The sequence below is a fragment of the Eulemur rufifrons genome, chromosome 6 (assembly GCF_041146395.1).
Source record: "Eulemur rufifrons isolate Redbay chromosome 6, OSU_ERuf_1, whole genome shotgun sequence".
Taxonomy (NCBI): domain Eukaryota; kingdom Metazoa; phylum Chordata; class Mammalia; order Primates; family Lemuridae; genus Eulemur; species Eulemur rufifrons.
The window spans coordinates 55,038,801-55,062,783 of record NC_090988.1 but is presented as its reverse complement, the minus strand read 5'-3'; the positions used below and the strand labels follow the sequence as shown (position 1 = coordinate 55,062,783).

Here is a 23,983-nt window from a genome sequence, read left to right as displayed (position 1 = left end):
GGGTTGAGGGGCTGCCACTTAGAATCATACCCTGCCATGGACTTATTCCCTCCATGCTGGAGCCCATTCCTCACTCAGTTCCTATCAAACAAGAAGAGCCCCAAGACCAGTAAGTCTCGCCCAGACTGTTGGCAAAAAAAAAAAAAAAAAAAAAAATTTATTTTCCTTTAAAATAAAATGTACAGCCAAAAGAGCTCAGGATCTGGGGTAGTAGGGAAGATGGAGGAATACCAGGGAGCCCATTTGGGGTTAGGGATCTGTGCCTCTGTCCCTTCCACCTCATCCTTTTGCAGAGGAGGGAGGGTCTGTATACCAGAAGTTTCAGAAGGGAAGTAAATGCTGTGCTGGTACTTTTCTGGAATAGCTCATCCTTCAGGTACAGAACACCACCTCCGTCGGATGATGTCAAAACCACACACTGGCAGAGCCTTTGGAAATCATACAGCACCCCCACCCCCACATACACACGGACACACTGAGGCTCAGGGAAGTGTGCACACCCTGGGGCATACACTAAATCAAAGAGGTGAAGTCAGGACCAGAACACCGGGGCAACCTCATCAGGGGACTGTGGCCATAGGCCTGCGTGTGCACAGTAGATCATTAGAATCATTAGTCAAGTGAATGACCCCGTGGAGAGAAATGGCTGCAGTATTCAGGTAGCAGCCACTGCTCAGTGGTTCCTGACCTCAGCGAAAGGTGGCTGTGTAAGAGCCAAGAACTAGATAGTGGTCATGAACCTCACAGCTTTTTTTAGCACCAAATGGTGGAGCTCTCTTGCCAGCTCGGCTTCTTGATGCCTCTCAGGAAAGGGTGATGTTGCTTGAGAGCCCCTGTGCTCATATGAGGGGGGAAAAGGAACAGCCAGCAGCACTGGGGTCAGCCTTGGCCTGTGCCCTTCCTGCTTCTCCCTCCCCCATCTTCAGTAGGGCCCAGAGAGGACATGGGGTGGGGAAGGCCAGAGTGGTTTCTTATTTCTTGTTTCTGGGCAGTAGGCTGCCTCCTCCCAAGCAGAACAGAAGGGTTTAGAACCGCTTGTCCTCAGGCTGAGAGGTTATGAGCAGCTCCTTGTTCCCGAAGTCCCACCAGGCCGTCAGGTGGAACGCCATGTTGGTAAGGACAACTGTGTACTCCAGGATGGCAAAGATGGTGTATACTGTTGTGAGGACACAAGGAACAGGACATGGTGAAGCTCCGGTTACCCCTCCTCAGGGGCCACTTGATAAATCACCACACCACTAGTCCACCACAGGGAAAACAATGGCAACTGCCCCATATCCACTATGACCACCTATGGATCCTGTCCTGGCCTCACCTCCAGCCTCACAATACATGTTGTGCCGAAAGTAGACAGCCAGCGCCGAGAAGAAGGAGATGAAGTTGATGATGAAGAGCCGCTGTTTCCAGCTGTAGGATTTTCGATCCTAGGAGGACAGGCTGTCTCATCACTCTGCAGCTTGTTGGCTATGTAAAAGCCTCCCCTTTTAGCCCCAGCTCCTAAGGGCTAGGCCTTACCTCCCTTCATCCCCCCTAGTGGTCATGGAAGGGGACACAGGCAGGGGCAGCAGGAATGAAGAAGTTCACATCCCTGCATCTGGGGGAGTGATGAGGCCAAGGAGCAGTGGTATCCCTGCCATTCCCACTTCAGGAGGATGGAGTAGGAAAGTTACCTGGAGCCACCCACCAGCCCTACATCTCCAGAAACTGTAGGGAAAAGAAAGGCCTGCATGTGGGTGGGGCACTGGAACTATTACAAACCACAATCCCTGACACTGTTCCTAATCCACTGCAGCCCGGGTGCTGCCCCTCTCTGCTCCCATTTGGAGCCTCCATCTCTTCTATTCTCCCACACGAGGACCCAAACACAGTCCCAGACTCTGACCAATCAGTCTCTCTCCACTTGTCCCCGAGGCCCAGCCCCAACCCCAGCACCCCTCTGCCAGGGTTCCCATTAGAACTCCAGTTCCCACCTCACCACTACCCTCCTCCTGAGGACAGATGTCTCTGATTTTCTTTTGGGCCGCCTGGAGCCCTACTAGGGGTAGACCGTACCTCCTGACTTACTGTGTGCTTCTTCGTCAGCCGCCAGAGAATGCAGGTGAGGAGCATGTGCCCGAGGGAAGAGGCAATGAACACAATGAAAGCATTTTCGTGGACGGCTGGAGGGAAAGGAGGATTGGGAGTGCGCATCCCACGCAGGGAGTGCCCACACCCCTACGCAGGACGCAGGACGTCTGGGAAGGGGCGGGGCATATCCCCTCCCTGAGCCCTTCCCCACTCCTCCCTCCTCCGAGCACCCACTGAAGTCCTCTGAGGAAGAGACATAGGTGAGCACTAGCAGCGCGAGGTTCTCCACAACGTTGAGGCCGAAGTTGAGGCGACAAAGTGGGCGGTAGCAGGGACATGGTGAGGCACAGCTGAGGTAGTGGTTCCAGTAGGCGAAGGCCACCAAGAAGCGAGGCGCCGAGTGCAGGCCAATGCAGAAACGCCACACATAGCGCTGGGGCACCTCCCCGCCGATGGCCGAGCTCACCGAGGGCAGGTAATTGGGTACCTGGAGAGTTGTGACCTGTCTGGGCGTCTGCCTCCGCCGGCCCCGCCCACCTGGAGAGCCTTCTCTCCATCTGTCAAAATCACCCCTGCCTTCAGAAGGCTCTGCTCCAGCCCCTCCCCCTCCAGTAAGTCCTTTAGGTTCCCCCACAGCTCCCCCAGACCTCCCCCCAGGTCCGGTCCCAGTCCCATTGTGCTGGGTTCTCATTCCCCAGCCAGCCTGGGATTTGTGCAGGGGCATGGTGGGACCTTCTCCCTCTCCCCCCCCCCACTAAACCTGCACGTATTTGGGCAGCGTATAGACGGGTTCACATGCTCCCTATGCCCATAGCTCAAAGCTGTGCCTTGCATAAGACCCTGTATGAGGTCCAGGAGTCCAGGAGTCCAGGACCCTAGATTCAGTCCTGAGGACAGGGATGAGTCACAGACCATCTGAGCTTCCTTGGAACAGTGCTGGATTCACTGCCCAGCTAAGATGTTCCTCTGACTGCTCCCAGCTCCATTCATTCCTCTGGGCAGGTGTGCCAAAGCGGTAGGGGGTGCTGTGAGATCCTGGGGGAGCTGGGCCAGAAGGGTACCCCTACCCTGATCATGTTTAAGAAAGTGGTTGCTCCTAATCTGGTGTCATCTAAGAAAATGACCCTCTTCTTTTATATCTCCTCCACCCATCTTTCTCAATGCCTGGAATTCCTCATTCCTTAAGGTAGCAGTTACCACCCTTTTTGGCACCAGGGGCCACTTTCATGGAAGACAATTTTTCCAGGGATGTGGGGGGGGGTGCCCTGGGTGGGGACAGTGAGGCAGAGCTCAGGTGCTGATGCGCAGCCCAGTTCCTAACAGTTCACTGACTGTACCAGGCCCTGGCCTGGGGGTTGGAGACCATAGCCTTAAGGAATTAAAGCCTCACTCCTTAAGGTGCAGGAAGAAAGAACAGATGACACTTACAGAGCTGCAAGGACCGGTGTGTTGCTTGTATGAGAGGTGAGAGGATGGGGAATGAATGAACAGTAGTTTAGAAGGAGCCAGGAAAGCCAGGGACAGGAGGAGGATCTTTTAGAGGCTAGGGCCTAGAACAATGCTTCACAAGCTTTAATAGTGCTTACAACTCACTGGGGGGTTGTGAAAATGCAGGTCTGGAAAGTGAGAATCTGCATTTTTAAAAGATTCCAAGACTGTAGAAGGTACCAGTCCATTGCCTACACTTTCCATGGATATTTTTAGACCCTTTAACAAGGTCAAGACGCTGCCAGAGCCCAGTGTCCTAGCAAGGGAATGACCTGCTCTAACTATGGAGGGACCAGTCTTCAGAGACAGAGTTCTGAAAGATCCCTTCGTTTCTTCCAGTGAAAATGCTGAATGGGTCTCCAGACTGCTGGAAAGGTGAGCAATGCTGGAGGCAGCTCACAGGCTGGGGCAGGACCAGCCAGGGGCTTCACAGCCTCCACAAAAAAGGAGATGGATTCTCCTCAGCACTATCAGGGAGACTAAGTACCCAGCTCTCAGAGAAAAGATGCTGCGCTCAAGGCCATAGCTTGAAACCAGACTCAGATATTCACTCTGAGTAATCAGTGAAGAAGCTCCAGGGAGGCTTTGGAGCTGCATGAAGTTGGGTCTGCATTCCAGCTCTGCCTTTATTAGCTGCGTGACCTTCAGCAAGTCACTTTACCTTTCTGAGCTCCAACTTCCTCACTGGTAAAATGGGTATAAAACACTACCTACCTTGCAGGGTGATTATGAATTCTAAATATAATGTAGTAAAGCATCTGTGGTGTCTAGCACGCAGTGGGTACAGTAAGTGATGGCTTTCAAAAGGCAAACTTCCCTGAAAAGCCTGCAAAGAGGCTGTGAGCTACATGGCCATTGAGCATGGGAAGGCTGCTTATAGGTGAAAAGTAGGAAGCTTATCTTCACCGGACTCTTCCAAGACCAAGTCTCCTTACTTGATTTTTCTGCCTCTCTGTTCTCTTGAGTTAGGTTAGTAAGAGTGTTGCCTCCACATCCTGAAGTATTCATTCTGAAAACTCCTCCCCAATCTCAGCTACTTTAAGGGGAACAGGACCAGCATCTAAAGCTTAACTGGGAGTGCCCAAAGTATTCAAAAGCCCTGAAGTCTGACCGATGTTGCCAACAGGTATTAGGTAGAGATGATACAGAGTTTGGCAGAAGCCTCAGGAGGAAAAGAGATAGGCTGTTGGACCTGTCTTCACAAGCTCCTCTCAGATTAGGGGTGAAGGCAGGATTCTAAGAGCGGGGACTGTTTCTGCCATCATGTGTACACACAAACGCAGACACACACACATACACATATACACACACACATATACACATATACACACACACACATATATACATACATACACACACACACATATATACATACATACACACACACACACACACACACACACACAAAATCAGGTACATATACCCCTACCCTCAGCCCCATCCCAAGCACACACGTTCCCCACTCACCAACTGTGCCAGCAGCAAGCAACATCAGGAACTATCAGAGACCAGGCACACAGCTCACCCCAAACTTTCCCATGAGCCCAGAGCTAAAAGGACTGAGGGATGGGTAGGTAACCCCTTTCTGATAGGGCAGTAGGTCAGAAACTCACATGGTATAAAGGGAGGGTTCCAAAAAATCCCCTACCATAGCACCTCATATTTCATCATTAGGTAAATCATTTGGCCTCAGGTAAATTTCCCCCAAATTATAGATAACTTCTCTACCTACCTTACTGCCCCCCACCCCGTGCCAACTGGACAAAAACTCCAACTCCTGTCAATCCTACTTGCTACTCCTCTCTAGACTCCATTCCCTCGTCTCTATCCTCACAGTCCCCATCTTAACTCTGGTTTCCCTCGCAGCATGAGCTATTGCACTAGCCTCCTCACTGGTCTCCCTACTCTTGCCCCTGGCCTTAAATCTGTTCTCCATTCAGGAGCCAGAATGATCTTCTAAAGCACAAATCTGATCACGTCCCTTTCCTGCTTAAAATCTTTCCAAAGCTCCCTACTGCCCTCTGGATAAAATCCAAAGTCATCAGCCTGGCATTCACAAAGATCTTTCTTCACCCTCAGAGCAATAATGCCCCCTCCTCCAGAAAGAAAGTCTTCTCTAATGTCCAAGCTGGTTAAGTACCTCCTCTGAACCCTACAGTCCCTGTACTCCCTTTTGTCAAAATAGGAATCCCAACTCACTGTGTTGTGACTGTCTATATCTAAGGACTGACTCTTGCAGGAATGAGATGCTAAGGGCAAGTCCATATTCAATTCCATGCCCCTGACACAGAACTTCTACCCCCGGGCCTTCAGGACTGATCTGGAGGCAAGAAGTCCATCCATGTTTCTGGCAGGCAGAACCCTGAGTGGACACAGGTTGTGGAGCCTGGGGCTGCCAGTGGGAAAAACAAAGCTTGAGGATCCCAGATCAGGGCTGAGGGTCCTCTACAGTCAGTTCCCTAGTCTGGGCTAAAGCCACCTGCTATATCTCCTGTCTCCTGGCCTCATCTTACCTCCTCAGTCCTGGCTTCCTTTCCAAACTGGCCTTTCTTCAGGCTCCTTTTCCCTTTCATGATCTCTCTTGCCCATTCCCAACCCTTTCCTTTCCCCCATCTCCCCCTTCCCCTGCTCCTTGCACTTTTTATAATCCTCTTCCAACTCCTGGAAGACTATGATTCTACTCTCTCTGCATCTCTCCCCCTATATTCTCCCTAACTCTGACTTGCCCCTCCCTCCCCTTTTGTCCCTTTCCCCTCTCTCTCACCTTCCACCTTCTCTGCACTCTCTGATCCACCCTTACCGCCATCTCCTGACTTGGCCCTGACCCAGGGGCTGGGAATCCTGGCACTCACCCCACAGTCAGTGGCCACGGTGTACTCAAAGTGGAACACCAGGGACCAGATGATGCAGAAGAAGAAGCCGAACACAGGGAAAGTGATGACCCACCAGACCATGGCCGTGAAGCGGAGCCGGAACACAGTCCCATCGGGGTCCAAAGGCTGGGAGGCCGCAGAGAACATCCTGTAGGGAGTGGTCCAAGCAGGGCAAGGGACACAACTTGGGGCCTGGTAGGATACCTGGACCTGGGAAAGTGGGGCCTTTTCCAGAGCTGGCTCCTTAGAGTATAAGAAAGGGCCAGAACAGAAAGGGTAGAAAGGGCATAAGGGAAGTAGGAAGACAGTGCAGAGAAGGAGAAGCAGCAAAGGCAGGCAGGGTCAGGTCTTAGGAATCCCCTTGGTATACTGATATTCTAGGTCCACCTCCTGAAGAGCCTGGAGAATAGAGGTTCCAGTGGCCTGGACACGGGAGCTCTGATGGCCCATCTCAGTCTCACAACCCTGACTGCCACTCGGGAGAAGAGTCAGTGGTGGAAATGTTATTATTCCCATTCCACAGAAGGGGAAACTGAGGCCCAGAACTCAAACACCAGGATGAAAGCATCTTGCCACCTAACAACTTAAAGCTCTAAGTCAAGGTTTCCTTTACCTAGACAAAGGATCCTTGGCTTAGACTGGCTGAAGCCCTCCCACTGACCCTGTCTGATCACATTCCTGCTCCTCACCCAAGTTCAACTAGGAACAGTAGGAGTACCCTGGAACCTATTTCAGTGAGGCCACAGGCTGCCAGCCATCCCACCCCCAGGTTCTGAATGATCTAAGCCTCAGGCCAATAGTAGCCTGATCCCAAAATATCAGGGTCCCTGTGGAGGCCCAGACACCCATTTCCTTCCCCTCTGAGGGGACCCAATGTCACCCAATCCAAGGTTTGGGGGAATCTGAGGGTCATGGGAACCTTCTCCACAACTTGAGCCTGCTGTCCTGGGCCAGACCCAGGAAGCCTCAGGCCAGACCTAGATCCAACCAGGGCAGAGCTGAGCTTCTTCTACTCCCTTCTCCCCCCTAGCAGCGAACTCCCTCCCAACCCATACTGCCCCAACCACCCTTAAACTGGGCTCCCTTCTGTGGCAAGCAGGGGGCAGACAGAGATGGCTTAGTATTAAAAGGCATAGGACCAAATCTCCCCTTGGGACTCGTATTCCCCTCCATTAATGGGACCCCAGTCCACTAGTCTAGCTCAGCATCAGGGATGGGTTGGGGGCTCGCTAAGAAACACTCACACTGGGTGCTGCAGAATCCGGGACTTGGGTTCAGTGAGGGCTCTTGCTGGACTGAGACTGTTCTAAGACTAGAGGATCCCACACCTAGCTCCTCAGGGCCTGCCCTCCCGCCCACAGTGCCCAGTTCTCCACGCCTGCCCAAGCACATAGCCTTCCCTGGATCAACAAGGCCACGTCATAAATCCTGGAACACTCTGCAAAGTTAAGAAGCGATAGTGGCTAAAGTCAGCCCACAGCAGCTTCCTTGCCAGGGATGGGGGTGGGAGCCTTTCTCAGGGTTGTGTCCAGGGATATAGTTAGGTTTCTAGGAATGAAGAAAAAGCAGAATAGGATCTGGCCCTTTTTTGTTAAAGCAGGACTGAGTATGTTTGTTGGGCCTCCATGGAGAACTGGCTAATACTATGATAATAGAATCAGGATCCAAAAGAGATCTGATAGTCCTGAATATGAGGTATCAGTGTTTAGCCTGTACCCATGCAGAAACAGCTAATGGCAGCTCAGGCTGCATCAACAGAAGTCTCCCAGTCAGTAATAGAAATGAACAGTCCCATTTTTGCCTGTACTGCCCAGGCCACCTGGAGTCCTATGCCCAGATCAAGGCCCAACTGGGCCAAGTCCAAGGGCATATTCACGGTATGCAGGAGCCTGGAGATCATGTCCTGGGAGGGTTGCCTGAAGGAACTGGAGCTATGCTACCTAAGAAGACAGATTCAGGGACCTCATTACCGCTTTCTGGTCTCTGCAGGGCTGATATGAAGCCAGGAGGAAAGAGTAGCTCTATGGCTACCAAAGCAGTGCCAGGGCCAGGGCAGAGATTCACCAGAAAGAAAGTATATGCTCACTATAAGAAAGAACTTGCTAATTGTTAGTTATTAAGGTTCCTTAGAATAGGCTATCTAGGGAGAAAGGAAGCTCTTCATCACTGGGGATGTGCAAGCAGAGACAAAGTCATAAATATAGATATATTGAACTAGGTTGCTTCTTTTATTCCCGGGGTTGGCCATTCCTGGAATACTCTGGATGGGAATTCAAATTCTACCCAGGTGGATCCAACAGGATAGTTCCTAGGAGTGGGGACAAAATACCCCCAGGGTCACTAGGCCTATTATTGTTCCAGAGGAACCAGGTACCCCTCCAGCAACTACCTATGCCTTAGTTCCCTAAGTGGTATGCCAAGAATGGATAATAGGTATACAAGGCATGCTGAGGTTATTGGTCCCATTAGCCCTCTGGGCCAGCCACAAGGGACAGAGCAAACAGCCTAGTCCCATTAACTCCACTTGCCAAACAAATAAGTTTTGTTTGGACTATGAATGCCTTATACCATGCCTTCCTTTTCCCAGGGCACTGACTTAGGCTAAGGAATCCTATTCATTTATTCAAGAAATACTGTCTAACTCAGATGTAGCGTCTACCCTCAAGGATATCCTGGTCTGGTGGGGAAGGCAGACACAAATGCGATAACAGAACTGTATGAGAGACAACACAGGGACTGTCGGCATTCACAGGAGGCGTGATTAAGTTTGCCCCAAGGAGACTAGGGAAAGCTTGTCAGAGGAGGAGACACCTGGGCAGGGTTTTGTAAGATGAACAGGAGTTGGCCAGGGTAACAGGAAGATCTAATGCCTTATCTGAAGTTAAGCACTATGTCAGGAAAGGGTGAAACTCCCCCTTAGATAACTTGGTCACCCCCTTTTCTCCCAGTCCTGTTCCTTCTGACAGTTCTCAGCTGTAGGTCTCATCAGACTGGGTACCCACATCTCAAGGCCCACGTCTACCCACTGACGAATCAGGAAGAAGGGAAATTTCAAGTCATATGAACAAAAGAAGTGGGTCCCCACCCCTTACTCTGAGCCAGACCCCACTGCTAGTCCTACCCCTTTCTCTGCAGCAGATGCTCTTTATAGGAAGCAGGGATCCAGCTGGCTAGGGCCCTTCAGAGCTCTCTCCAAGGCCAGCCCAAGAGCCCATGTCCAGGCCCCGCCTCTGCCACACCTAGAGCCCCTAGGCTAACTTCATCTCCTGCCTGCCCTCCAATCTGAAAATCTCTTCTTCCCCCTCTTCCTTCTGCTCCTCACCCTTCACATTGCCCAAACCACCATCCCATACTTCCTAGAGCTCTATACTAGCCCTGAGAAGGAGGAGCAGGACAGATTATTAACTCTATTTTAGACACAGAGAAACCAAGGCTCAGTCTCTGTGTCTCAAGGTAATACAGAGTCAGTGGATGTCAACACAAGTCTAGCCCATTTACTCCCATATCCTACAGAGAAAGAATTCTCACATCTTTCTTCCTGGCCCAGCACCCCCTATCTCTGTCCAGAAGGTACACGGTCATCTACGGAACCTCAAAGGGTATGGGACCTATACACATATACACACACATCATCAGGTCTCCATATAGACAGGCACAGAGATAGTCTTGCTCACGCACATACCCCACTCAAAGCCATCATATACAGTCATGTCCCTCACAATCACATACACACATATATACAAAATCACATTACCATAGAGACAGGTATAAGCCCACCCTGCCACACCTAGCCCAATCCTGTTCTCTCTCTACCCCCCAGAAAGCCCTGGGGCTCCAGAATCTGCTCCTTTATGAAGTCAGGATTGTGTTGTGGGCTCTGGAGCTGCTCACTTCATTGACTCCATCCCCTGGAACCTTCATGGAAGGTGGAGGGAAACTAATTCTTGAGGCATCAATTTGTAGGCAATCCCCCAGCAGCCCTGTATGTTTGATGGACCCCACTGGAGAGCTGGCTAATCCTGTTGAAACAGATTCAGGAGCCAAAGAAGATCCAGATGGACCTGAATATGAGGTATCAGTGCCCCCCAAGCCCTACCCCACAGTGTGTGGCCGTTGTCTCCTTGAAGTGGAAGAGCAGGGACCAGAGGATGCAGAAGAGGAAGGCGACAAATGGACAGCCGACCGTGACCAGGGCCACCAGGGTGAAGCGGAGCCGGACCAGGGTCCCATCCCGGTCCAGCGGCAGTGGGACCTGGTACATCTTGTCAGACCTAGGGATGGAGTGGCATGCTGTCAGGGCCTTAGGCAATATGGCTAGGACTCAGTGGTGAAGTCAGCCCTTGTGCTCAGTCCTAAACTTAGCTGTGCTATGCGGTAGGCAGTCTGAGAAAGAAGTCACCTAAACTTGGATAGCTCCTGCCCTAGGTGAGGAAGACTGACTCAGAATCCCAAGACCACCTCAATTTCAGAGAGAAGACAGTGAGCCAAATTTGTGCTAGGATGAAGCTTGAATAGATTGGGAGACCTTCTCCTCACCCCTCTACCTGGCCTGACAGGCCTTAAGACTACAGGACCTGGCTTAACTAGTCTCTCTTTGTTTTAAGAACCAATCCTAAAACCTACCGGTGGACCATCTCCTCCCCCAAGCCTTTGAGCCTCAGGCCCAGCCTCCAAGCTTCCAGGCCTCGCATCAGCTCTCACTGCTTCCCCACTGGCCTCGGGCCCTCCTGCACCTTCCGTCCCTTGCCAGGTTCTGTGTGCTCTGTGTGCCTGCACCGCAGTCACAGAGCAGGGACTCCATGGAAGCAAACAGAACTTTGACCCCCTGCTTGTCCCTGCCTGCTGCCTCACGTGCTCTGAGGGTGAAAGGCTTTGCAGAATCAGGCCTGGCGCTAGCCTGGGCTTGCTGTTTGCTGGAGAGACCTGCTTGGTCAGCTTCTGGAGGCTTCCAAGTGCCCAGGGGCCTATCCACCACCTTCCTGTGAATAGGTAAGGGCTCCTGAACACTGTGATTTCTCCTCCAGACAAGGGTCACTAAGGACGGGAACTGTAATAGCTAAGTAGCTATTACACCAACCTGACAGGGAAGTTAAAGCAGGAATCTGCTCAGGGTCACATAGCAACTAGATGGAATAGCCAGCAGTAGAAAGATGTGGGGCCCACGAAGACTTACAGTCTGCAACTCTGGCCTTTCTTGACCCCTTCCTCTTTGTGTCAGAGCTCTGGGCAGAAAGGTCAGGTTAGGACTGGAGTGAGGGAGGGAGAAGGGGTACCTGTCCATAGGAAGAAGAAAAGGAAAAACCAAATCCTACATAGGTGAGCCAGTTAGCCCTGTTCCCACTGAAAAGATAGAGAAACCAAGATGCAGAGAGAGAGAAAGGCCCTTCCTCAAAGCTACATCCTGAGTCCAAGGGAAAGCCATCCCTGGAATTTAGGCTTCTTGTTTCCCAGCTAGGCCTGACTCCAGGTAAAGAAGCTGCTCTGCTGGGCTCAAAGGCCTAGTTAAATCAAGTCCCAACTCTTCAGGGCCCCACCCTCATGACTCTCCTTTCCAGTCCCACCCTCATTCCAGAACAAGCCAAGTGGATACACCTTTGCATTCTTATCCGTCTTTCCCCACCTGCCTTTGCAAGCCCAGTCAGGCAGCCTGCCCCAACTGCTCAAGTTCCTTTCTCCCTTTTGGGGCAGGGACATCAGGGATAACCCTGGGGAGTTGGAAGTGGCTATGGTGAGCCTCCCAGATCAAACACATTCCCTGGGTTATCTTTAAACGAACTATAAGTCCCTTAGGGCCCTAGATGGGGAGCACCTTCCCCACTCAGCTCAAACCCAGACTCTTCAGTTGCAGTAGCACTAGTCCCCCTGAAGTCTGATGCCCCAGATCCTTCAGGACCCACTGGGATCCCCAAATTGAAGATCAGATCTTTAGGGAATGAATAGGCACTACCCAAAGCTGGGGGTGATGAGGAAGTTCAAGGGACAGTTTCTTCTACTTCTTAGAGGTATGCCTGATCTCCCTTTTAGCTGTGTGACCTTGGGCAAGCCACCTAACCACTCTGAGCTTGTTTCCACAGTTATGGAACATGGGAATCATGTGGCTTAGATTATTTCTAAGGCCCCTCCCACTTGATCATTCCACTCTTCTACACCTTAGGGCCAGCAGCTCACTACCTAAAGGGCAGTTGTTCAGCTCCCAGACAATTCTAACTTTCTCACTGGTACCACTGAGCTTAAAACTGCTTTCCTAGGAGTATTCCTATCTCATCTCCAAAGTCCCTAGAGATCTGCTCAGCCTCCAGTCCAAATCCACATTTACTGGGTGCCTGTAGAGTGCTAGGCACCCTGCTAAACACCTGATATACATTGTCTCTCTCTCTCTTTTTTTTTAGAGACAGGGTCTTGCTCTGTTGCCCAAAGTGCAGTAGTGTAATCATTGCTCACTGCAGCCTCAAACTCCTGGGCTCAAGCGAACCTCCTGCCTCAGCCACCAGAGTAGCTAGAACTATAGGCACGCAACACCAAGCTTGGCTTTTTTTTTTAAATTCTTTTGTACAGATAGGGTCTCGCTATGTTGCCCAGACTGGTCTTGAACGCCTGGGCTCAAGCCATCCTTCCGCCTCAGCCTCCCAAAGTGCTGGAATTACAGGGATGAGCCACCGCACCCCGCAGACATACACTGTCTCTTAATCCTCGCTATAATTCTATGAGCTAGGCACTATAGCCTATATGTATCCATTTTACAGATGAGAAAACTGAAGCTCAGGAAGGTTAAAAATACTTACTCAAGGTCACAGGCTAATAACTGGTAGAGCTGGGATTCAAAACTTGTCTATGGGGTTCTACCCCCCACCCTCTCCATCCACCGCACCTAGAAGGAATCTTGACCAGGAGGCCCTGCCCAGTAAAGAAAGGAGAGCTCAACCCCTGCACGCCCAGCACCATGTTGGGGAGGCGAGGGGGGCGGTCAGCTCGGCAAGTCCAGACAGCAGCAGTTCCTGGGATACGCGGTATTTGCGATAGGAGAGCAGGCACCAAGACCCCCAGAGCTTGGGGCCCGGCCCTGCGGAAGCTGGACCGCGTGGTCGCGCTCCCCCGAGTGGGGTTGCCCGGCGGTCCGGCACACCCACCCCTATACTCACCCAGGCGGTCGTGGCCAGGACGCCGCGCCAGCGCAGGCTGGAAGCCGTGGAACCTGGGGGCAGCCCAGGCCTGGGCCGGGGGCTAGCTCCGGGGGGGCGGGTCGGAGCGGGAACGGCAGGGGCGGGCCCGGCGCGCTCGGGGCGGAACTTAGGGAGGAAACAGCGCCCGGATTCTCTGCTGGCTCCTCCCTGCTTCTGGGGACCCCGACCGCCGGCTCTCCCCCTTACTCTGGCGTCTCCTCAAGCCATGCCTCTCGAGCCCTGGACTGCCTCACCAATTTCAGCTGCGTGAAGACAGCCGGAAGAGCCCTGGACATCTGGATTTGAATGTTAGATGAGTCACCTTGTCACCTTACCTCTCAGCTGCGTTCCATCACCTGTTGAAAGAACATAAAATTAATTCAACAGGGCCCTGATTTCTCTCATTCCCTGACCCCAGTCTCTCCTACCCACTACCCCCATTCTCACCGATTATCCAGCCTCGCTCTTCTGAAACATTAAGCCAGATTCGTCTCAGCCTCGGCGCCCATCCCCCAAATTTTGCTCCCCAGAACCGGTTGGGGACATTTCAGCAAAGAGCAGAGCACCTTTGCAGGTAGTGAGATCCTGTGAGGCCCAACCCAGAAACTCCGGCCCAGTGCTGTTCCCGCCTTTGATCAGGAGAGGGCGCTATGTCCTGTCATAGCACAGGGAGACAATCTCCTATCCCCAGCCTTGGGTCTCCCCACAAGGACAGGATTAACACCCAGAAACCAGCTGCTAGGTTTTTATTCCCACCCTGACCCTGACTGACCCATAAAAGAACTTGAGAGGGAACCGGCTCCCTTTTATATACCTTTTTCTTTCTTTCTTTTTTTTTTTTTTTTTGGTGCCGTGACGGGATACCATGGGCTCCCTTTGCAAAAACCATCCTACCCCAACAGGGAAAGGTTAGGGGACCAGTAATGCCTCCTGCAGGTACATTGGGAGGTTGCCAGAGCACCTGCAGGGGGTGGAGGACCTCTGAACTAGACACGGTTACCATAACATCTTTCCTATTTAAATCTTCACAGTAATTCCACATTCTGAGCACCTACTATGTTCCAGGCACTCCACTTTTTATGTGTAATCTCACTTAATTCTGACAAAAATTCTATGAGGTAAATACTATTAATATCCCCATTTTACCAATGGAAAAGAGAGAAGCTAAGTTACCTAAGTCACAATGTCAGAACCAGGATTCAAGTCTGGCACCTGAGGTCATTCCCTTAATCCCACAAGATAGCTATAATTGCCACTTTGCAGAATGGGAAAAAGGGGCTTACGTTTGTTGATTAATTTGCCAGAGCTCTTCATGCATCCACTCTTGTTCATTCACTCAGCCTAGGCCCTCTTTGTGACAGGCCCCAGGCTGAGCAATGGTGGGGGATACAGAGAAATCTCAGATTCACTTGGTGGTGAAGGGGGGCGGGAGTCCAACGCTGGAGAGAAGGTGTCTTATTCTAAAAGCTACTTTTCTTGACTTTGAATTCTCCCTCATCCTGTTCTTTAAGGTCCCAGGGTGAATGGACAGTAAAACTTTACTAAAAGAACCACCTCCCTCCAATTTTGGCAACTAGAGTCAGACTTTCTGACTTGGGGCTTCGTGTCATCCTCTTGTCTAGCTCCAACCCAGGGGTGTCTGCTCCTGGCCCTTGCTCCCTATCTTGATTCCTTGTCTGTTCCCTTGGCCCTAAGTACCATTCCTTCTTCCTTCCTCTAGACCACCTTCAATGCTGGAAGCTCAAGGTGTTCTGATCTAATTCTTTAGATTAATTTTCTAAACCTCCAGTTATTTGGGCAATATATAGCTCTGAGCCTCTGTTTTCTCATCTATAAAATACTTTTTGGAATATCCACATCAGAGGGTTGTCGTGAGAATTAAAGGTAATATAGCAGGCATGTGGAAGGTACACAATATGTGATAGTTATTATGACTAGACACGTAAGCTACAGTCTGAATTTGTCCTGAGCTTTTTCCGAACTGACCTTGATTGTCACTGACCCTCTCAAAATCTGTTTATTTCACTGTAAGTTTGAAAGACTCACCTACCTTGATCTATGTGAGGAAAAGCAGAAGAAAATAAATGAGTTCTTACTATTAATATGTGCCAAGGACTTTTATGTACACACTCTTATTTGATCCTCTTGATAATCTGGTGAGATACCTTTGATGAAATCCATTTTACAGATAAAGAAGTTGAACATGCATCTAAGCATCTAGTCTTGCCCTCATTCAGTGGGCACTAAGTGTTTGCTGAACTGGCATTTGTCCATTGTCCAAGTAGCTACTGCTGCTGTTGAGGCCTTCCAGTGTCTCCTGTCCTCCTGGTAGATTTGCCTGGTATCTGGACATATCCTAGAGAGGCTTGTGCCTGAAACAGTACCACCATTTTCCAGCTTTACCCACAATCACTGCTCCACTCCCTCTGTCTACACACTCATATCAGATACCCCCCAGAGACTGAGTGTTTGTTCACAGGGATGTTCTGGCCCCCAGTAGCATGGAGCAGTACAGAAGTGGGAGGCAGAAGAAGGGAAGAGAATGTGGGATGCGGTTTTCAAGGAAAGCTTCTCTATAGAAGATCTCCTTCACTGGTCTCCTTGCCATCCTGTCTCTCCCTCATCCTCCCCATTACAGCAACATGGCTCTTCTGAGACATATTGGTTCTTCTTTTAAACTTCTTGACCATGTCCCTCCCTTGCTGCAAAGAAATTATTTAGCAATTCCCCACAGATTTTAGGATCAAGAGCAAATTCCTGGCCGGGCGCGGTGGCTCACGCCTGTAATCCTAGCACTCTGGGAGGCCGAGGCGGGTGGATCGCTCGAGGTCAGGAGTTCGAGACCAGCCTGAGCAAGAGTGAGACCCCGTCTCTACTAAAAATAGAAAGAAATTATATGGACAACCAAAATATATATATACAAAAAATTAGCCGGGCATGGTGGCACATGTCTGTAGTCCCAGCCACTCGGGAGGCTGAGGCAGTAGGATCGCTTAAGCCCAGGAGTTTGAGGTTGCTGTGAGCTAGGCTGACGCCACGGCACTCACTCTAGCCCGGGCAACAGAGTGAGACTCTGTCTCAAAAAAAAAAAAAAAAAAAAAGAGCAAATTCCTTAGTGTTGTATTCAAAATTCTTCATAATCTGGCAGTCCTCTCCACTCCAGAACCACAAATTTTACATTCTAGTTTCACTCCCTGCTTCTATAAAGCTTAACTCAACTTCTTCCTTATCTTCCCCCCTCAAGATCCCATGATCTGTCCACCTCCCCACTCCATAGGCAGCATTAGATGGCCTTCTACCACACCTTTATTAGGATTCTGACCATGTAGCAAAATAATTTGTTGCCCATTTCCTCCACCTTCTTGGGAGCTCATTTAGGGATGGAACCCTGATGTGTTTCATTCATTTCTTAATACTTTCAGCTTAGCCCAGGGACAGGCATATGGTAGGAGCTCCAAAAATATTTGCTGGATTGATTTAATTGAACTAGATTTTTCAAAGATGGGCAGTATTTAGATAGATCAAGCAGAGATTTAGGAACTGTAAGAAAAGCCTTTGAAGAACAACTGCCTAGGGGTAGAGGACAGAGTGAGTATGGCTGGGGAAGGTAAAGAGGCAAGGACATAGACAGTGCTAAAGACATCCAGCTTCAGGCCAAATTCTGCCCCTGACTCCTGGGAAACCTCAGGAAAATCAGTGTTCTTCCTGGGTTGAGGAGTTGTTCTTCTCAGAGATCTTTTTCATGACCAAGACATCCTTCTTGGATGGCTTTAAACTACCCACCCCAGGCTCACTCATCTTGCATTAGCCCCACTGTGACTCAAACGGTAATTAAATCTTCCTTGTTCTAGAAAACTTCTTTTGGCTCCCCTTTCACTTCTAGGATGAAGTCCCAGTAGCACTCCTAGATATACTGAACTCTTTGTTGGCCCTACACCTTCTCTTCCCTTTCTCTGTTTATCTAGCCTGGAATGTGCTCTCTTCTCCTTTCCACCTCAGGAAACTCTACCCTTCCAATAAAGGTATTGACTAGGTTGGGCACTATGACTTATGCCTGTAATCCTAGCACTTTGGGAGGCCAAGGCAGGAGGATTGCTTTAGGTCAGGATTTCAAGACCAGCCTGGGCAACATAGTGAGACTCCATCTGTATAAAAAATTTAAAAATTAGCTGGGCATGGTGGCACCCACATATAATCTCAGCTATTTGGGAGGCTGAGGATGGATCGCTTGAGCCCAGGAGTTCAAGGTTGCAGTAAGCTATGATCATACCTTAGTGTTCCAGCTGGGTGACCGAGCAAAGAGGCTATCTCTTTTTCTCTGTCTCTCTCTCACACACACACACAAAAGTATTGACTAGCATGACACTTTGGTAAGTTAAGAACGCATGTGGTAATTTCTAGGGAGATCACTAAAATAATAATAGAAAAAGATAGTTTAACTTCTGAACTGGTATAGTAGGAAAAATGGAATAATCCAAAAGAATGCAAGAAAGGAGAGATATAAATGGCCAATAAGCAGTGAAAAGATGCTCAACACCATTAGTCTTTAGGGAAATGCATATCAAAACTGCAATGAGATACCACCTTGTACTTGTAGGATGGCAATAATGGGGAAAAAAAAAGGAAAATAACAAGTGTTGGCTAGGATGTGGGAGAGGAGAAACTGGAACCCTCATATATTGCTGGTAGGAATGTAAAATGGTGCAGCCACTATGGAAAACAGTTTAGAAGTTTCTAAAAAGTTAAACACCAAGTTATCATGACCCCACAGTTATACTCCTAGGTATTTACCCAAAAGAACTGAAAATAGGTACTCAAACAGGTATATGTATATGTATGTTCATGGCAGCACTATTCACAATAGCCAAAAGATGGAAACACCCCAAATGTTCACCAACCAATGAATGAATAAATAAAATGTAGTATATCCATACAATGGTATATTATTTCTCCATAGAAAGGAATGAAGTACTGATATATGCTACAACCCAGAGGAACCCTGAAAACATGCTGAGTGAGAGAAGCCAGACACAAAAGGCCACACATTTTATGATTCCTTTTATATAAAATGTAAGAGTACATAAATCCATTGAGACAGAATGCAGATTGGTGGTTATCAGGGGCTGGAGGAAGAGGCGAACAGGGAGGTACTGCTTAATGGATAAGGGGTTTTACTTTGGAGTGATAGAAACCTTTGGAACTGGCTAGACGTAGTAGTTGTACAACACTGTGAATGGGCTAAATGCCACTGAATTGTTCACTTTTAAAATGTGTAATTTTGGCCGGGCACAGTGGCTCACGCCTGTAATCCTAGCATTCTTGGAGGCCGAGGTAGGAGGATGGCTCAAGGTCAGGAGTTTGAGACCAACCTGAGCAAGAGTGAGACCCCGTCTCTACTAAAAATAGAAAGAAATTATCTGGACAACTACAAATATACATATAGAAAAAATTAGCCGGGCATGGTGGCACATGCCTATAGTCCCAGCTACTCGGGAGGCTGAGGCAGGAGGATCATTTGAGTCCAGTTTGAGGTTGCTGTGAGCTAGGCTGACACCACAGCACTCTAGCCCGGACAACAGTGCCAGACTCTGTCTAAAAAAAAAAAAATTAAGTATAAAATGTGTAATTTTATGTTATGTGAATTTCACCTCAATTATTTTTTAAAAATTAAATTTAAAAAATTCAACACACAAAATCAGAAATAAAGCATTTGACAGGAAGGACAAAAAACTTAAAAATATAGAGTTACCATATAATCCAGTAATTTCACTCCAATTTTCAATTCTCTTAGGTATAAACCCAAGAGAATTGAAAACATGTCCACAAAACTCACATACAAATGTTCATAGTAGCATTATTCATAATAGCTAAAAAGTAGAAACAATCCAAATGTTCATCAGCTGATTAATGGATAAACAAAATGTTTATCCATACAATGGAATATTATTTAACCATAAAAGGAAGTACTGATACATGCTACACATTATGCTAAGTGAAAGAAGACAGACACAAAAGCCAAATATTGTATGATTCCATTTATATGAAATGTCCAGAACAGGCAAATCCATACAGAAAGGAGATTAGTGGTTGCCAGGGGCTGAGGGAAGCAGGGGATATAGAGTGACAGCTAATGGGTTTAGGGTTTCTTTTGGGGGTTAAAAAATGTTATGGAGTTGGATAGTGGTGCATGACCTTGTGACTATACTAAAAATCACTGAATTATATACTTCTGAAGGGTGAATTTTATGTTAGGTCAATTATATCTCAATTTTTAAAAAATCTGGCAAAGAGCTGGGCTTCCATAAATGGCAGCTACTATTAAGAAAATAAAAAATAAAATAAAAGAGGCCAGGCATAGTGGCTTATGCCTGTAATCCCAGAACTTTGCCGGGGCTGAGGTGGGTGGATTGTATGAGGCCAGGAGTTTGAGACCAACTTGAGCAACATAGCAAGACCCCATCTTCACAAAAAAAAAAAAAAAAAAAGAACAAAAAAAAACCAAACAAACAAACAAAAAAAAAACAACAAGGCAGGCGTGGTGGCCCAATACTGTAGTCCCAGTACTTGGAAGGCTGAGGCAGGAGGATCAGCTTGAGCCCAGGAGTCTGAGGTTACAGTGAGCCAGGATGATGCCACTGTTCCCTAGCCTAGGCAACAGAGCCAGACCTGGTCTCAAAAAAATTAAAAAAAAAAAAAAAAAAAAAAAAGAAAGAAAGAAAAAGAAACAGAAAAGTTTGGACAAAATAGAAAGTATAATATGTTAGACAAAATCCTGACAATATCAGGAAATTCATTAAATGTAATTGACTAAATGTTCTAGTTATAAGTCAAAGGTATTCATATAGGATTTCTAAAAATGCAATTACATGCTATATATAAAACTCACCCTTCCTTATCAAGTTATAGGAAAAGAGGAAGGGAATCAACATTTACTGAGTGCTTGCTATGGGCCAAACAGTGCCCAATCCTTGCAAATTCCATTTGACTTCACAACCACCTTACAAAATACAAAGTATTGTATCCATTTCATAGACAAGGAAACTGGGACACAAAATAGTTAAATAATTTGTGCAAGATATAAAAAGTAGCAGATCTAGGACTTGAACTTAGTTCTGTTTGACTCCAACTCTGCTGCTCTTTCCAATGCACCATATGGGAAATCTAGAACCATCACTCTGGAAAGAAGTCTCTTGCCCTTCCATTATTTTGCAGTCCTTACAGGTCTGTCTCCTCCCTGAGCACCAATCCTTCATAGCTGCATACAGTGAGTTCTCAAGTCACGGGTGCTCCCAGGACAGAGCTGGACTTTCCTTAGCTCTTTCTTGGCAAGAGCAAAGCGTTGAGCTGTGCACATCTCTGGGCCCCTAATGCCTAGGACAAAGCTTGGCTCAGCAAGCTTTTGTGAGTATGCACCAAACTCTTTGTCTTCAGAGCAGAAGAAGGAAGATGATGATAACTGAAAGATGGGTAGGAGTGGGTGGGCCAGGAACCTCTGGCTCCATAAAGATGTCCTTCACCAGTCAGGAGTCCTGGGAAATGATGACCTGTGGGCCACATACTTACCAGAGTACCTAACAAGATATCCTTAGAAATCACCAAGGTCACAGGAAATTCCTCCCTGGAGCATTCCTCATCCAATGTGTACTCTTCTGGTCTTTCTACAGCATGCACTATTTTGCTGCACACCTACCAGTACTTTGGACTGAATATATTCATTCGCTTACCCACTCAAGACATATTTCTTTCAGAACCATTTTTTAGCAAAAGAAAAGAAAAAGATGTATTTCTGAGCCCCCTTTCTGTGTCAGAATCCATGTCTTAGAATATTTAGAATGGGAACTCCTTGACATTTCTAAAGAATACATATCACTTATTGCTGGGCTTACTGTGTACTAGGTACTATGCTAAGTGCTTTACATGTATTATCTCATTTAATTCTCACAACAACCCTGTGTGGCAAATACAGTTGTTATACCCATTTTACATACAAGGAAATTGAGGTTCAGAGAGGCTAGGAAATTTGTCCAAGTTCATTTAGCTAATACATGATTGGGTTCAGATTTAAACCCGGGGTTTCTAACTCCAAAGTCTAACACTTCTGCTACTATTTTCCACTGAAGGAAATCATTCATTCATGTATGCATCAAAAATCTAAGGGCACCCACTATGTGCCTTGTGTTAGAGACACCAAAATAAATTAGAAGAGAGGCTTAAACATGGTTGGGTTTGAGGATTGAAGGGCGAGAAATCAAAGGTCCAGGAGGGCAGTAAGGAAGTTACTGTAACTAATCAGGGAGAGCTAATGACTTTCTCGAGTAGAGCAAAGGCAAGGGAGAGTGGTGAGAAAGGAGGGGTGTTTGGAGGAAGGTGACTGCAGTCAGATGTTTAAACTAGCTTTACAATTTGTCCATCCATATATTAATTTTTAGTGTGGAGGGAAGCTCATCAGTGGAGCCACAAGCTTGTAACTGGCCACCCATTGAAAAAATTTCAATGACCTCTAAATAATCCTCTCCCCTAATAAACTATTTGACCTTTTGAATTGTTTCCCAGAGATGGTGGATTTTCTGCAAGACAACTGAGATGAGATTCTAAAAGCCCCTGGGCAGACTTCCTGAAGGTAAGATTCACCATCCCCCACAACCTGTCCCAATGCGTGGAGCCCTTTTTTTTTTTTTTTGAGACAGAGTCTCACTCTGTCGCCCTGGGTAGAGTGCAGTGGCGTCATCGTAGCTCACTGTAACCTCAAATTCCTGGGCTGAAGCGATCCTCCTGCTTCACCCTCTTGAGTAGCTGGGACTATAGGCGCACATCACCACATCCGGCCAATTTTTCCATTTTTAGTAGAGACAGGTCTCGCTTTTGCTCAGGCTGGTATCCAACTCCTGAGCTCAAGGGATCCTCCAGCCTTGACCTCCCAGAGTGCTAGATTACAGGCGTGAGCCACCTCGCTCAGCTGCATGTAGTCCTTTGTGAGATACACCACGACCTGCCCCAAGGCACAGTGGCCCTTCTTTTAATAGTCCATGATCTCCCTCAGTAGGGGAGAGAGAGATTCCAGGCAGCTTCTCCCATTCTGGCAAGACGTTTGTGGGAATACTACTTGTCTCAATAACTGGATCTTTGTGCAACAAGCAACTGTACCTAGACTGAAACCCCCTTGCAGTTTTGACAAGCCCAGTGCTTCATACATTATTTTTCTTCCTCCTTTAAGCATCTACTGAGCACCTACAATGTGTGGTTTCTTCCATCTACTATCTTATTCCATCTTTGCAAATCATTCAGGTTTTTAACAAACAAATCAATTATCTCTAATCCCTCGCTACCACTGAAAAACCCAGAGGATTTAAGTTCATCTATGCTTTGGGTCAAACCCATTTCAATTTGTATTGACATCCCAAGAAGAGATGGTGGCGGAGGTGTAGTCTGTATGCACTTTGCTTTCCGAGTACAGTTCCTGCTGTTCTGTTTGAGACCCCCACCTCTCCCTCTTGTAATATCAGGCTTCTGCTCAGAGCTAGGCCGCGGGATGAAAGGAATATCAAGAAGATGAAAATGCAGCTCTGACCTCCAAGAGCCCAGGGCACAGAAAACCGAAAGGAAAATAATAGGATACAAAGTGACAAGGCTGTAACAGAGGCCTGCACAAGCATTAGCTCAACTGCCTGGGGAAGGTCGGCAAGCGCATTATAGGGAAGGCGAAAACATTTGAACCACTCCTTTAAGAATAAGTAGGGGTTCTCAACGTGCATCTGGGAAAGAAGTTCCAGAATCCTCATCTGTACTAGACTCTAAGAGGGGCCATTTCCTGAGGGCATCTCCAATGCTCATAATGTCTACCCTAGCAATTCAGAAAGGGAAAGAGTGTGCTGGGGCAAGCTTGAGTCATGAGAGAAGAGGGTCGGGATTTAAGGTTTCAGATTAGTCGCAGACAAGCTATGCGGACAGACGGACCCCCGATCCCCAGAGGGTGCTCAGCTCCGCACGTGGTCTAACCAAGAAGTGCGGGCAGAGCGACCAGGAAACCTTCCCATCACCGCCCGCGCGCTGGGGCAAGGAAAGGGTAGAAGAGTTACCATGCCATCCTGGGGGCTTCCCTCTGATTGGCCCGAGCTCCCACAGCCCGAGTCTCGCCGCACGCAGGAAGGGGGCGGAGTCTCGTTATAGCGTCACACTCTACTCCCACACCCCGCCGGGCGCTCCCCAGTCTAGCCACTCACCGGCCCACTTCCAGGGGCCTGTGTGACGTCACGAATAGCTCCCAGCCAACCACGGCGGCAAGGGGCGGGACTCCACGTCCCTCTTGCTGCTCCTCCCCTTTTCCTCCCCGTAACTCCTTTTGCCCCTCCTCTTCCCTCTTGCCCCTTTTTCCGGAGATCGCCTTCTCGTTCGGTT

General features: G+C 48.5%; 1 protein-coding gene across 10 annotated transcripts; it reads right to left on the bottom strand.

The window, feature by feature from the left end:
- Window positions 1–146: 146 nt before the first annotated feature.
- Window positions 147–23,772, bottom strand: PGAP2 (post-GPI attachment to proteins 2). Of its 10 annotated transcripts, XM_069471090.1 has the most exons (8): window positions 23,665–23,742; window positions 13,924–13,944; window positions 10,525–10,699; window positions 6,408–6,576; window positions 2,302–2,554; window positions 2,053–2,159; window positions 1,316–1,424; window positions 147–1,156 (listed from the first exon to the last, which is right to left on the bottom strand). In XM_069471090.1, the coding sequence occupies exons 3-8, from the start codon at window positions 10,656–10,658 to the stop codon at window positions 1,026–1,028; spliced, it is 903 nt and encodes a 300-aa protein (XP_069327191.1). In that variant the 5' UTR covers window positions 10,659–10,699; window positions 13,924–13,944; window positions 23,665–23,742; the 3' UTR covers window positions 147–1,025. The 10 variants fall into 10 exon arrangements, with proteins under 10 accessions (XP_069327191.1, XP_069327189.1, XP_069327190.1 ...); XM_069471088.1 differs by lacking the exon at window positions 6,408–6,576 and having other exon boundaries at window positions 13,924–13,946; window positions 23,550–23,772; XM_069471089.1 differs by lacking the exons at window positions 6,408–6,576; window positions 23,665–23,742 and adding an exon at window positions 14,155–14,264.
- Window positions 23,773–23,983: the final 211 nt, after the last annotated feature.